Source organism: Rhizomucor pusillus (genome assembly GCF_041956525.1).
Source record: "Rhizomucor pusillus strain CBS 183.67 unplaced genomic scaffold VTP01scaffold_8, whole genome shotgun sequence".
NCBI lineage: Eukaryota > Fungi > Mucoromycota > Mucoromycetes > Mucorales > Lichtheimiaceae > Rhizomucor > Rhizomucor pusillus.
This window is the reverse complement of record NW_027192150.1, coordinates 19,729-32,389: the sequence shown is the minus strand read 5'-3', so window position 1 is coordinate 32,389 and position 12,661 is coordinate 19,729. Positions and strand designations below refer to the sequence as shown.

Sequence of the window (12,661 nt, the reverse complement as noted above, 5' to 3'; positions counted from 1 at the left end):
ATTCAAAAGTTTTCGCCCTTTTCGTGTTGTTCTGTAGATTATTCAACTTTGGTGAAGCACAGAGATGCGTTGGTGCCGCCAAATCCAAAACTGTTCGTTAAAGCGGCCTTGATCTCCTTGTGTTCTTGGGCGACGAGGGGCACGTAATTTAAATTAAATTCGTTGTCGAGATTATGCAGGTTGAGCGTCGGAGGAAGAACGCCCTGGCGAACGATGAACGTTGAGATCCTGCCTTGATTTTGATATGGGAACAATGAACACTTACGTGGTACAATGCCAAGATGGTGAAGACAGCTTCAACCGAGCCAGCAGCGCCCAAAAGATGACCTGTTGCGCCCTTGGTAGAAGATACGTTCACAGTATCCCAGTGGCCTTCAAATACTCGTTTGATGGCACGATTTTCTGCAACATCGCCTTTTGTTGTTGTCATTACTACTTGTTCTCGTAAGCATCCTCGAATCCAAATCCTTACCAACAGGCGTGCTGGTAGCATGTGCGTTAACGTAACCAACTTGCGCCGGGGACAACTTGGCAGCTGCCAGCGCTCGTTGCATCGAAAGTGCCGCGCCTGCTCCGTCTTCTGGAGGGGCTGTCATGTGGTACGCATCTCCAGATAGTCCATAGCCAGCTACTTCTGCGTATATCCTTGCACCTCGCTTCTTCGCATGCTCTAGCTCCTCCAAAACAACAATGCCAGCGCCTTCGCCCATGACAAAACCGCATCGATCCTTGTCGAAAGGTCGCGAAGATGCGGTAGGATTATCATTGTAGCTGGCAGCTAGCGATTTTGCTCTAATAACTCATCAATCGAGTGCACTGGTATCCATCCTTTCACAGAACATACATACTTTGCAAACCCTGCAATTGCAAGTGGATGAATGCAAGCTTCTGTGCCACCGGCAATCATCACGTCTGCGTCGCCGTATTTGATGAACCTCATGGCATCTCCTATCGAGTGAGCTCCAGTTGTGCAAGCAGTGGAAGCTGCGTGGTTTGGACCCTGCGGTTGGTTTTTGTTTATGACTACTACGTGTCCGATATAGTTTTTGGATTGGCATCGTACCTGGAATCCGTATTTCATTGTAAGGTGCCCCGCGGCCATGTTGATGAGGATCCTTGGCACAAACATAGGTGATACTTTGCGAGGTCCCTTTTTTTGTGCATCAGTGAGATACATTGCTGGAAATCGAATAAAGAGAAACTTACGGCTGTCTCGTAAGATACGGATGTCGATACAATGTCTTCAAACCCGCCCATGCCGGAACCGATACATACACCCTGCCGAGTTGAATACTACCGATTGGTCATATGTTTCTCTCATTATTTTTTCCTTTCTTACAGTGCGCTGTTTCTCGTAATCACTATCTGGAGCCCACTCAGCGTCGGCGAGTGCTTGTCGCGCAGCCGCAATGGCATACTGCGTGAATGGTGCCATAACTCGTTCGTCCTATAGAGCAACAGGAATGCTGAATGTTAGTTCGCTGTTATTCTGCCAAGCAAAGTCAGGGATACCCACACCTCGATCGAGCCATTCTTTTGCCGTGAATTGGCCTTGATCTTTGGGCCCCTGTGGCACGACAGCAGCTATCTGCACGGGTAATTTATGATATGCCTCCCTGTCTGCCAGGGAGGTCACACCGCAGTAGCCTTCCAGAAGATTTGACCATGCTCGCTTTATGCCTACGCCCACGGGGGATACAAGACCCAGTCCTGTCACGACAACTCTTCGAGACATATCCAAAAATGCTGGAAAAAGTGATAGATGCGGACTTTTTCGAGAGCATTGTTGCTTGCTTATAACGGTCGATCGCGCTTGTTAAAGAGGACATTGTACACGTAATAACAGCACATCTTTAGTATGCCGCTTCAGACACTTGATGCATTGTTAATCAAACTGCTCTATCTAAATGGAAATGAATTGTCTTGAAAGCATTAGCAAAACTCGATACAATATCATTTCCATGGAATCGATTGCTACACCCTGCAACAATAAAAGAACAGTCTGCATCGTACGCCAGCATTCTTCATATATTACTAGAGTATTATTTATATGTATTTTCAAGCAGTACATAGATTAAATCCAATTCCAGTAGCTCATCTTTTGGGAGAAGGATCATCTCCGCAGAAGTATCTTTGCAGGTGTGACACACAGACACAGACGCAGCAGCAGCAGATAGTAGACGGGCACATGGCGACAGTTGTGGAAATCATATTCCTTGGCACCGGCACGTCAGGTGCAATCCCCAATGTCTCGTGCTTGACAGAACAGCCGCCAACGTGCAAAGTATGTGTCTCGGCCATGACACCTGAAGGTCGCAAGAACATGAAAAAGAACACTTCCATGGTCGTCCGATTCAGAAAGCACAGCGATCCCCCGGAAGCACGGCTCCGGTGTGTGTCTTACAGCCTCGAGAGAGGGTTCCCCTTAAACTAGGCAAATTTCTTACCCTATTCTTCTTGTTTTTGTTCTTTCCATGTAGCACTGTACTTATCGATTGTGGCAAGACCTTTTATGGTACGTTTGAAGATAAGGATTTTAGAAAAAAGAGCAAGAGATAAGGATAAAAGGTGGGGTGCAAGCTGCTAAACCCGGTCTATGCAGAAAGCGCACTCGAGTTATTCCCTCGCTACGGTATTCGGGAGCTAGATGGTGTCATTCTAACACACGGGCACGCCGATGCATGCTACGGCATGGATGCCTTGAGACAATGGACACTTGGTGCTAGCATCCAGCCATCCATCGATGTATATCTCAATGCCGAAACCATGGACACTGTGCGCATTACATTTCCATTCTTGGTTGATTCACGACATGCCACTGGCAAGTATTCCTACGCAACAAAAGAATTCTTTTTATCTTGTCGCTAACTACACAACTTCTATCTACATAGGTGGAGGCGATGTCGCCACATTCAAGTATAAGGTTATTGACGATGCACCGTTTTCAATCCATGACTTGGAATTCTTGCCTTTGCCAGGTACCTAATTAATTTGAGAGCGTTTCTTAAGATGCCAACTGATGCGAAAAATAGTCCATCATGGTCTATATCTATCAACGGGAGAACCGTACTGGTGCTATGGATTCAAGATGGGAAATATAAGCTATGTCTCGGATACTAACTATATTCCACCGGAAACCATGGAACGGATAAAATACGTGAATGGACCTTCCAAAATCTTCATCATTGATTGTTTAAGATGTATGTAAATTGCAACCTATCCGTTTTGAACAAGGCTAACCTTCATACTGTCTAGATGGTGAAACACATGCTTCACACTTTGCACTAGACGATGCCTTGGCTGCGGCGCGTCAAGTTAGAGCTCTCAAGACCTACTTGGTTGGAACCACGCACAGAATAGATCACTACTCACTTACCGAAGAACTAAGACCTTTGCAACAGCAAGAACGTCTACACGTTGCGCCTGCTTTTGATGGTCTTCGCGTGCGGGTCAAGGAAGATAACAGCATTGTAGAAACATCATTTTTAGATCCAGAACCGACCATCATATACGCCAATTAAAGCAAAATGCTTTATTAGACTAAAAAAAACAATGAATGCATATGCCTTTGTATACATTCTATTTTGTTGCAAACAAGTAAAAAAGCTGCCACAAAAACAAGACAGAGCACACGCATTGCTGAATGAAGGTGACAGTATCTCCAAGTCTGCCTAGAGTCTTTTCTGTACCCAGAGATCAAAGGTAAAGGTACAGATAGAGGAAACTCGTTTGAGAATCTTTCGTCGTTAAAGAAAAACAACCGGCAACCTGTTGGTTGTATATATGCGTATGCTTTGTAACAGACAAGATAAACGAGGAGAAGACCGATACACATCGTTGCGTTCGTTTGTCTCTCTCCCTCTGACTCAGCTTGCGACGTGGCTATCGTTGAATCGTACTTGGAAACAATCTTTCATAAACGCTCCAGCATTGAGCTTCTTTTCTGGGTCCGGGTCTATGGGGATAGGCCGTCCTGCTTCGTCTGTGTAGATGTAAGGAAGCCGTAGTACGTAGAATCCATCGTGAGGAAATTCCAATTTCGATGTGAAGCCCAAGTTTGTTTCCATTACGCTTTCAGTGCCAGGCACTTTCACCTGCAGCCCTAGGTTAACAAATGACATCTGGTTGTCCGCTCATATCTTGCTTAACTCACCCTCACTCTAGGTTCCATTGAAATGGTGATAGGCGCATCGGGCGTGACGATGTAAAGACGTTGCAACTGAGCAGTTATCTCGACAGGTGCATTCTTCTGACGACCACCCTCAAAGTTGCAAGGGCATGTAAGGTACAGCGGAAGATCTTGGTGAACAAAGTAAACTGCATGCTCCTACACGCAGACACATTGGCATCTTTTGTTCTCTTCTCTAACGATAGAAAAACATCTTACCTTTGGATGATCCTTGTGGCCCAGTTTACATATCTTTCCATTTCCACAGCTTATGAATCTGTGACCAAGAGGGCACTCGTACTCTGCGCCGAGGAAGCCACGAATCTGTCCCTCCAAGCGATGATGATCTCTTCTCTTACCATCCCTCCTGCGTTTCTCTTTCTTCCCGTTCTGGATATCGTACACCAGTTGAGGTTTAGGCGCAGGCACGGCCGGTTTCGTTTTGGCGGCGGTCCCTAGAGCTGGAAACGCATCAAGGTTGGCCACGCTCAACGAGGATATGTTTGATGAAGAAGGCTTCTTTTCATTTTGAGGAGCTGTTTGTCATGTTCAGATCGAGGCCACCAAATCAATTTTAGGTTACAAGATTCTTCTTACCTTCAACGTTAGAGCCAAGCTTCGGCCACTGCGTTGCGTCTATATCATTCGTTTGTCGCTCGGCTTCTTTGTTCGATTTGACTGCATCCGCTGCGGCGGCCGCTTCCATCTGCTTTTTGCCTTCCTCGACAATGGCTGTCAGGTTCCAAGGTACCAGATAGTCAGTGTTATTCATGAAGCCTTCATATTTGTTGAGTCCAACGCTGTTCTTGTACGATGATGCCGGACCAAGATACAAGAGAATTGTGCTGTTCTCCGGTAGTTCATTCCCTGCAAACGAGGTCACTAGTTGATCGCCCTCTGTCGACTTTTCGATAATTAATGCTTGGTGACCTTCCGCAAGACAGCAGGAAAATCGTTTGTAAAAACCGATGTTTGCTTCCTACATCGAATTATGCACATGTTAAGATTTGCTTTTTGTGGTTGCTATTTACATGCACTCACCCAAACATTGAATGGATCCTCTCGCAATTTTTGCGTCCTGCCGCAGGTACAAGCGTGGTAATGCGTACATCCACTGTTGTGCTGCAAAGCAGCAGACTTTTCTCCAGTTGTTTTGCCGGAAGCTTCTTCGTGACCAGCCTAAATGGAGATTCTCTTTAGATATCTTGCTGGAAATGCAGAGATGATCATATTAATTACCTGAAGTCGGCATACTTTTCCTGTCAAACTGATCTCTTCACAACTTTGCCGACCTTGCCTCCATAAATTCTCGCAGTCCGATTCCAGCTTTTGCGCGTATTCGGCTGCACACGGTCCTCTAGCCAATGACTGATAGAGTCGCATGACACTCGCTCTCTGAAGTATGTGTAAATCATCAATCTGAGTACATCTTTCTATCGCCAGAAATTTTATGTACTTGCCTTCCACAAATGATACTGCCGAGTATAGTAGGCGGGCGAATCTTGCAAATATACCTCCACGCACTTCCGGACAATATCTGCGCAAGTACTAACGGAACAGTCAGCTAAAATGTCTTACAATGGCTATGTTCACTCTACCTACATTTTTGAAAATACTCGTTCAACTTGTACTCTGTCACAAACTTTCTTCCTGAGGATCGCTTCTACTTGATGCAGTATACCCTTTGCATTCGTGGCGCATGTCTGGACAAATTCGGCAACAGGCCGGGCTTCTGCTGGAGCAACCTGATAATCGATCAGGACAGCTTTCAAAAGCGTCATGGTGGTCGCCAGTTGCAAAGCAGACGGCAGAATAATATTGGATCGTCTCGCTTCTGCCTCACGTCTGTTCGGGCCGAAATGTGTCAAGCTTCTAGACGTAACGGCTCGGAGCCAATGGCTGTAAAAGTTTCGCAAGAGTTTATCCCCACATTCATCAATCAGCGACTTGACAGAGTGTCGATCTGTCGCTTTAGACTGTGCACCGCTAGGTCGTGAAGAAGAAGAATTCGATTCATCTTGTTCAAGCCAGCTTGATAAAGAAATAGGTTCCTCAAAGGTAAATTCCAGATTACCCTTAATATCCGTGCTCTTTGATACTGTTTCCTGATATTGTTCAGGAATAATGTGAACAAATGGCTGCGACGATGTTGGCAATAAAAACAAAAGCCTGGATAAAACCATTTAGGAAATTGCCAAAGTAAAGTGGAATTAGAATACATTACCTGCCATGCATCAAATCGTGACTGGATCTACTGTCAGAGTGCGCTGTAGTGAGATTTGATGCTCGGAGCAAAACTCTAAGCCTATGCTGAAGACTTTCTTGATGCTGCTTCAACGCCACAGATACTGCTGTGCGATCGAGGTTCTCGATATGAAATATCGGCGACTATCCCACTGTGCATTAATATCTCATCATTCCTGTGGATGTTGCCTCACAGTATATGCTTACATCCGCAGACACGAATATCAACACAGGCACATTCTCGATCGGTCCTGACCAATGCGGCCCACTGCGATCCCTGTCGCGTTTACTACTATCGCGACGTTCAGTGCTGGTTTCTGTCGGTGGTGGAGGTATGCCCAACGATTTCCACACAAGAGTCTGTAGCTGCATCAATTGGGTATATGAAGTCCGCTTTATCTGAGAAAGTGCAACCAGCGTCGATAAAAATTCTTTTGAAGGCGAGCCTGAAGGCAGTATTGGCTAGAAAATATGTTTGTAAAAGCAGCAATGCATCCATCTATTCGTTTTGTACTTACAATAACCAGCTGAGATACCATGAATAAAAATAGAAATTCCAGCATAATACATATCTTGTTTTTCCAAAATGATAACTGCTCATCATCGCTCTGCAAACGGATATGTTAAACTGTGATCAGTTACCAAGCTGTGGAAATTAATAATTGTGACGCTCGCAGCACGCAGGCATACATACCTCGTCTGAAGCCTGATCAACATTAGCCGATGTGTCCAGGTAAAAATACGCAGTTCTAATTCTTGTATCCACATATAATTGCAGATGCTTGGAAAACTATGCGAATTGATCAGACATGAAAAATCAAGTCGCGACGTATGACCATGCGAATGTACCTGTGTAGTATGCCGTGGTAGTCGCTACATAGTATCAGTTAATACCATTCTCTTTTTTCACAATAGTAAAGCTGGCGTTACCTCTCCTGCGCAAACGAAAACTTCCGTGCCGATAATACGGTTAGCAACCGTTACTGGCGTGCTAGAAAGTTTGGCACGACTGTAATCCGGACGAGTGCGAAATCCGGGTGCCCCAATGAAAGACACAACTGCCGTGTCATTATCCTTAATGTTTGCAAATCTTGTTCTTTCTAGGAGCGCATTGACTTGGTCCATCAATAAGGAGCAGTGGCAGCAGCAGCGGCGGTGGCAGTAAGGTTCTCTCAAGTATTGTTGGAAAAATGAAAATTGAGCACACTGGAGTTGAAACGCCGGTCCATCGTTGTCGTACCTTTTCCCGCTTTGACATGTTCAAGATCGGACGACAGATCCTGCTACGTGCGGGATCTATCCGGCGTACTACAACGCAGCCAGCAATTGCGATTTTTCCAAAACGATGCGTAACTTCCCGCCCAAGTTCGTCGGTAGAAGTCTTGAAGAAACGCGCAGCAGAAAGTCCTCAGAAGAGTGAAACGGGAATGGATCGCGTACCTCGGAAGGAGGTTGACATTATCAAGTTTCTCGAGGAGCACAACCAACGACCCGGACCATCCGGGAAAGCCGGAACTATTATTACAAACTGCCCACACTGTCTGAAAGTACGTAAAGCCAGTTTTGCAGCGCACATCGAATTGGATACCGGGAAATACAGCTGCAAAACTTGTCACGCAAGCGGCTCGTGGTCTAGTTTCACCACAGCTTTAGAGAAGAAGCTCGGTTCTTCAGACAATTATGCTCTCTGTACAGCTTCTAGTATATTGAAGGGGGGTTCAACGTTCTCTTGTCCAACTAAACAAATTGAAAGTTATCCTATGCAGCTCCAGCAGAACACACAGATGCTTGAAAAATTGACGACAGAGTATAAACTTGGACCAGAGATCATCAAAAAATATAGAGTGGGATTGGCATATTATGCGGATCCCAGTACTAGATTGAAGGAAGCGAAGGAGAAGCCAGTAGAAGATCAAATGAAGAGTGGCCCGCCATGTTATACTTTCCCACAGACAGCACTTACGTACAAATTATCAAATAATGGATCAGATACGGAAGCAAAAGCAGAATTTAGGGAGGAAACCGTACGAATCAAAGCGTGTTCCCTGGACGATGTGAACTCTATAATTACCTATGACCCGCCAAACATCAGTGAATCAAGATCGGCTGGATTGTTTGGATACCACTTGGCAACGGCGGAAGATCACACAGTGATATTGACGCGACGTGAGCTTGATGCAATGGCAGCGTATCAGGCAACCGGTATTCCCAGTTTTGCATTGCCAACGATAAATTATCAGCTGCATGAATCTGTGTTACCGCTGCTGGAGCGTTTCTCAAAAATTTATGTCTGGTTGGATGATGACCTTGACGGAAATGCAGCTGCAGAGCGCTTCGCCAAGAAACTGGGTGAGGGACGTTGTTTGCTTGTGAACAGCAAGGAAGGAGATCCTGAAGGACCCAAGACAGCATACGAAGCAATGATACAAGGTGGCGATCTGAAAGGCATGCTTAATTCTGCAAGACGGGTGAAACATGAGCAAATTTTGGATTTTATGGATCTTCGAGAGGAGGTGTACAGGGAGATCATGAATCCGGAGCAGACGCGGGGAGTGCAATCGAACGATCTTCCAGCTCTCAATAGCATTCTTAAAGGTCATCGCCCTGGAGAGCTCACCATTTTGACTGGGCCGACGGGTATGGGCAAGACAACAGTCATCAGCCAGCTTAGCTTGGATTATTGTAAGAGTGGTGTACCAACGCTTTGGGGCTCATTTGAAATTGCAAACAAACGGCTTGCCAAGAGGATGCTTTATCAATTCGCGGGCAAGGATTTGAGCAAACATCCAGAAGAATTTCCTGTGTGGGCAGACCAATTTCAACAAGTAAGGGTAGACCGTGGCATTCGGTTGTTTGTCATTGTACTAATAATTGCTGTTAGCTTCCACTGTACTTTCTAAAATTCTTTAGCAGTACTCCAATTCGCGACGTGCTCAAAGCTTGCAACCATGCAGTCTACGCATACGATGTACGACATATCATCCTCGACAATTTACAATTCATGTTATCACAACAAGGAAGAAGCACCCTGGATAGGTGGGAACTTCAGGACGACGCCGTAGCTGAGCTACGAGCTTTTGCAACAAATCACGATGTACATATTACACTTGTGGTGCATCCTCGCAAAGATCCCGGCGACCAGCTGGATATCAACTCTGTGTTTGGCAGCGCAAAAATCACTCAAGAAGCAGACAATGTGATTATCCTTCAAAAAGGTGATGACATTGGTGCACGACATTTAGATGTTAAAAAGAATAGGTATGAAAATATTGAATGGTCATACCAAAAGGTCAAATACTCAAAGCTCAATCAGATACGATGGTACATTGGGTACTATACTCTACAAATTCCAGCCCGAATCTCTCAAGGTGAGCATGAAATCGCCATTGCTGATTTCACAATATAACAAGCTTCGTACTCGGTTGATAGATCAAGGGATTATCAAAAGCAGAAGTTGATGCACTGATAGACAGCAAGAGAAAAGTATCCTCCGCAGGATACTACGGTATGCGTCAGCCGCAAGTACGACGAAGCTAGATTGATTTCATTTTGCAAAAGTATATTTGTAAATACAATATTCATACCATGTAGCTAGAGATTCATGACATTCATTACTCTTCCTGATCTTCCGCGTCTTCTTCCTCTGCCTCTGCTTCTGCCTCCAAAAGTTCATCGATATCATACTCCTCTAGAGCATCAAAGTCTTCCATATCTTCGCCGATGCCTGATATGTATCGTTAGTCGCACAGCTTGCTTTAGTGATTAATTTCCAACGCATACCTTGAGTCTGTTTTAACATTTGCATGGATTCCATCATCTGAAAAAGGAAGATACTCAGTTTCTATCAAATGTAAGGAACAACGTTGCAATTATCTTACCCGAAGTGCTATTTCATTCTCCTGATTTTCCGCTTCTGCCTGCGAAGCCCATTGCTCAACTCCATTCTCCTCGTCAATAACTTCGTACTTGTTGGTTTCGTCGTTGTCTGAAACTTTTTCCTTTTCGACCAGTTCGTCCAATCCGTCTAAAATGTTTGGATACGGCGAGGCGCTTCCGTGCTTCGTAAGTTCTTCGAGCTTCTTCCTGACAACCATTCGCAGTCGCTCGTAGGCGCAAGAGTAATACCAGCCGCTTAGTTTCTGCATAAAGTTTCATTTGTAAAGACAGATTTTTTCTTGCAAGCAGGCAAGCCGTTAACTTACCGTCCACGTTGATTTCAAGTACTTTGGGTTATTGATAATGGGCGTAACGTCTGGATCTGTGATATCGCACAGCAAATAGTTTACGCTCGGGCGTAAATGCAATCCATCGAATATGTATGCATCTGGGTCTTCCTTGACACTGCACCTCAATCAGTTGATTGAAAAGGATGATTTGGTATCTTTTGCTGCACTTACTTTTGACCTTTGCTCTCATGCGCCGCTTCGCTTGCTCGTGGCACGTCCGGAAGAAACCTTGGTTTCCTTCTGCGTTGTATATGCTGCATTTCTGCCCGCTGATGCCCGGTAATTATACGTCTAGCGTCAACATTCTGGTATCTAATTCCATTGTAAGTTCACCAGTATCAAGCGAATTAAAAAAGGAAAGATGGTAATACTTGCATATTGTACATGGGGTCGGTTCTCGGATCAACACCATACTTGATCCAGCATTCACGCCAAGGACCAGATCTAAACGTGTAGGCATTTGCAACCAAAGCTCTGCCAGCGTAATGTCAGAGAAGTGGTCATTGAATTATATACATATCTGTTCCATTCTTACCGCCGTAAAAATCTGTATTCTTTTACTTCAAGGTGCGTTTTAATGCCCAGTCTTGGCCAGATAGGTCGTTCCTCAAAGAGCTACCGGAGAAAGGTCAAGATCCCATATAGTACCGCTACAAGATCTCACATTATCTCACCTTTGCAACTTTCTCGGCCACCTGGCGTTCTTCAATCGGCATTTTCTCCATAGGTAAAGGCGATGATGTTGGAGCTGGGTCGTTGTACGCTAATATAATCTCACTGAAAGTTTCGTTGGGCTTACGAGAGACCAGCCTAATGGCATACTGAATTTACATAGTTGCTTTAGCACCCTCGCGCAATATTTTCGATGATTTGGTGCATTTACCGATCCATCACGCAAGCGAACTTTAACACGGACAACCGGTGAATTTTGTTGATATCTTTGAAAAAATTAAAGTTAGCGTAAGATGGACAGAACCTGCTGGATATCTTTACCTGTAAAAATTCGGTGCCTGTCGTACGCAAAATTGAGGCGGCGGTATGCGCTGAAATGGAATCGAGTTGTAGTCATTGGTGATACGAAAGTTATATAGTACATTGCCTTGTCAGGGAAAGAAGCAAACAACTTTAGCATATATCAGTATCTTGAAGATCCCATTTATATTACTCACCATCTCCTTTGTCCATTGCCGTTCGAAGTTGCCGTATAGGATCATTTTGTGGTACGATGTATTGGAAATCGGATAATGCTTATATTCGCCGAATATGAAAATTGGCCAAGTCGCAGAATCGTGATGAATATATCTTACCTCGGAAGCGACATATTTTGACAACAGTCCCCAGGATCTCTGCACTGTACGTCGCTTCTTCTTCAGGTCGATTTTTCTTTTTTCTTCGAGTTATTTTGACGGCGAGCCCTGAATGTGGCAAGATTGTGCCATTGATAGCATGGGAAAATGGGTCGTTCGGTCTATAGTTTAACTTTAAGCTCTCTTCGTTGTGCTCTAACGCCTTTTTAGACGCGTTAATATATTTAATATCTTCAAGATACGCAGAAATTTGTTAGCTCACGTTACTGATCTCCTTCTCGCCTCCGAGTGTCTCCAGCGCGCGATCGATATTCCGCACATTGCCGGGGTAGTCGATTTGGGCAAATATACGCTGTGGAATGGTGCATCGTATACGTTGATCGTGCTGATCAACCTCCATGGGCTCGGCTTGCGACATTTCGTGGAAGTGCAGAGAGTTGCCCTTTTGACAGCAGCAGCTCTTTTTTGCGTTCCGACTCCATATCTTCTGCAGGTATACACGTCGCCACAAAAGGCTCATTACATTATATATGCAATTACTCTCGACGAGCTATCATATTAATAGCTACATGGATAAGTGCTGTAGTACCATCAAAGGTTTGGTATTGATATTTTCAAGAGTCTTAATGGGAGATACGAATTTCTCGGTTGCCTCTGGTGCATGAGAATCCAAAAAAATGTTGCTGAATCCCAAAATGAGGGCCAAAACGTGTTCA

At 44.8% G+C, this 12,661-nt stretch overlaps 5 protein-coding genes across 5 annotated transcripts; 2 read left to right on the top strand and 3 right to left on the bottom strand.

Annotated features, from left to right (window-relative positions):
- Nucleotides 1–38: 38 nt before the first annotated feature.
- Nucleotides 39–1,735, bottom strand: VTP01DRAFT_9977 (uncharacterized protein; the record flags this gene model as incomplete). The annotated part of the gene is made up of 8 exons (XM_069389260.1): nt 39–203; nt 266–414; nt 473–792; nt 849–1,000; nt 1,064–1,150; nt 1,207–1,278; nt 1,340–1,447; nt 1,517–1,735. 8 exons carry the CDS (start codon nt 1,733–1,735, stop codon nt 39–41), a joined length of 1,272 nt encoding a protein of 423 aa, XP_069239402.1.
- A 453-nt stretch (nt 1,736–2,188) lies between these two features.
- Nucleotides 2,189–3,521, top strand: VTP01DRAFT_9976 (uncharacterized protein; the record flags this gene model as incomplete). The annotated part of the gene is made up of 6 exons (XM_069389259.1): nt 2,189–2,391; nt 2,481–2,515; nt 2,603–2,821; nt 2,892–2,978; nt 3,033–3,200; nt 3,256–3,521. The coding sequence occupies 6 exons, from the start codon at nt 2,189–2,191 to the stop codon at nt 3,519–3,521; spliced, it is 978 nt and encodes a 325-aa protein (XP_069239401.1).
- Nucleotides 3,522–3,866: 345 nt separating this feature from the next.
- On the bottom strand, nt 3,867–7,537 carry VTP01DRAFT_9975 (uncharacterized protein; the record flags this gene model as incomplete). The annotated part of the gene is made up of 14 exons (XM_069389258.1): nt 3,867–4,094; nt 4,154–4,327; nt 4,388–4,704; nt 4,766–5,147; nt 5,210–5,347; nt 5,408–5,563; nt 5,629–5,716; nt 5,771–6,337; nt 6,393–6,556; nt 6,620–6,874; nt 6,931–7,020; nt 7,107–7,202; nt 7,262–7,285; nt 7,343–7,537. The coding sequence occupies 14 exons, from the start codon at nt 7,535–7,537 to the stop codon at nt 3,867–3,869; spliced, it is 2,874 nt and encodes a 957-aa protein (XP_069239400.1).
- A 131-nt stretch (nt 7,538–7,668) lies between these two features.
- Nucleotides 7,669–9,949, top strand: VTP01DRAFT_9974 (uncharacterized protein; the record flags this gene model as incomplete). Its single annotated transcript, XM_069389257.1, has 4 exons — nt 7,669–9,237; nt 9,294–9,670; nt 9,726–9,780; nt 9,842–9,949. 4 exons carry the CDS (start codon nt 7,669–7,671, stop codon nt 9,947–9,949), a joined length of 2,109 nt encoding a protein of 702 aa, XP_069239399.1.
- A 74-nt stretch (nt 9,950–10,023) lies between these two features.
- On the bottom strand, nt 10,024–12,363 carry VTP01DRAFT_9973 (uncharacterized protein; the record flags this gene model as incomplete). The annotated part of the gene is made up of 13 exons (XM_069389256.1): nt 10,024–10,136; nt 10,193–10,229; nt 10,291–10,551; nt 10,615–10,753; nt 10,810–10,950; nt 11,014–11,112; nt 11,174–11,253; nt 11,313–11,459; nt 11,522–11,576; nt 11,632–11,737; nt 11,808–11,885; nt 11,946–12,147; nt 12,208–12,363. 13 exons carry the CDS (start codon nt 12,361–12,363, stop codon nt 10,024–10,026), a joined length of 1,614 nt encoding a protein of 537 aa, XP_069239398.1.
- Nucleotides 12,364–12,661: the final 298 nt, after the last annotated feature.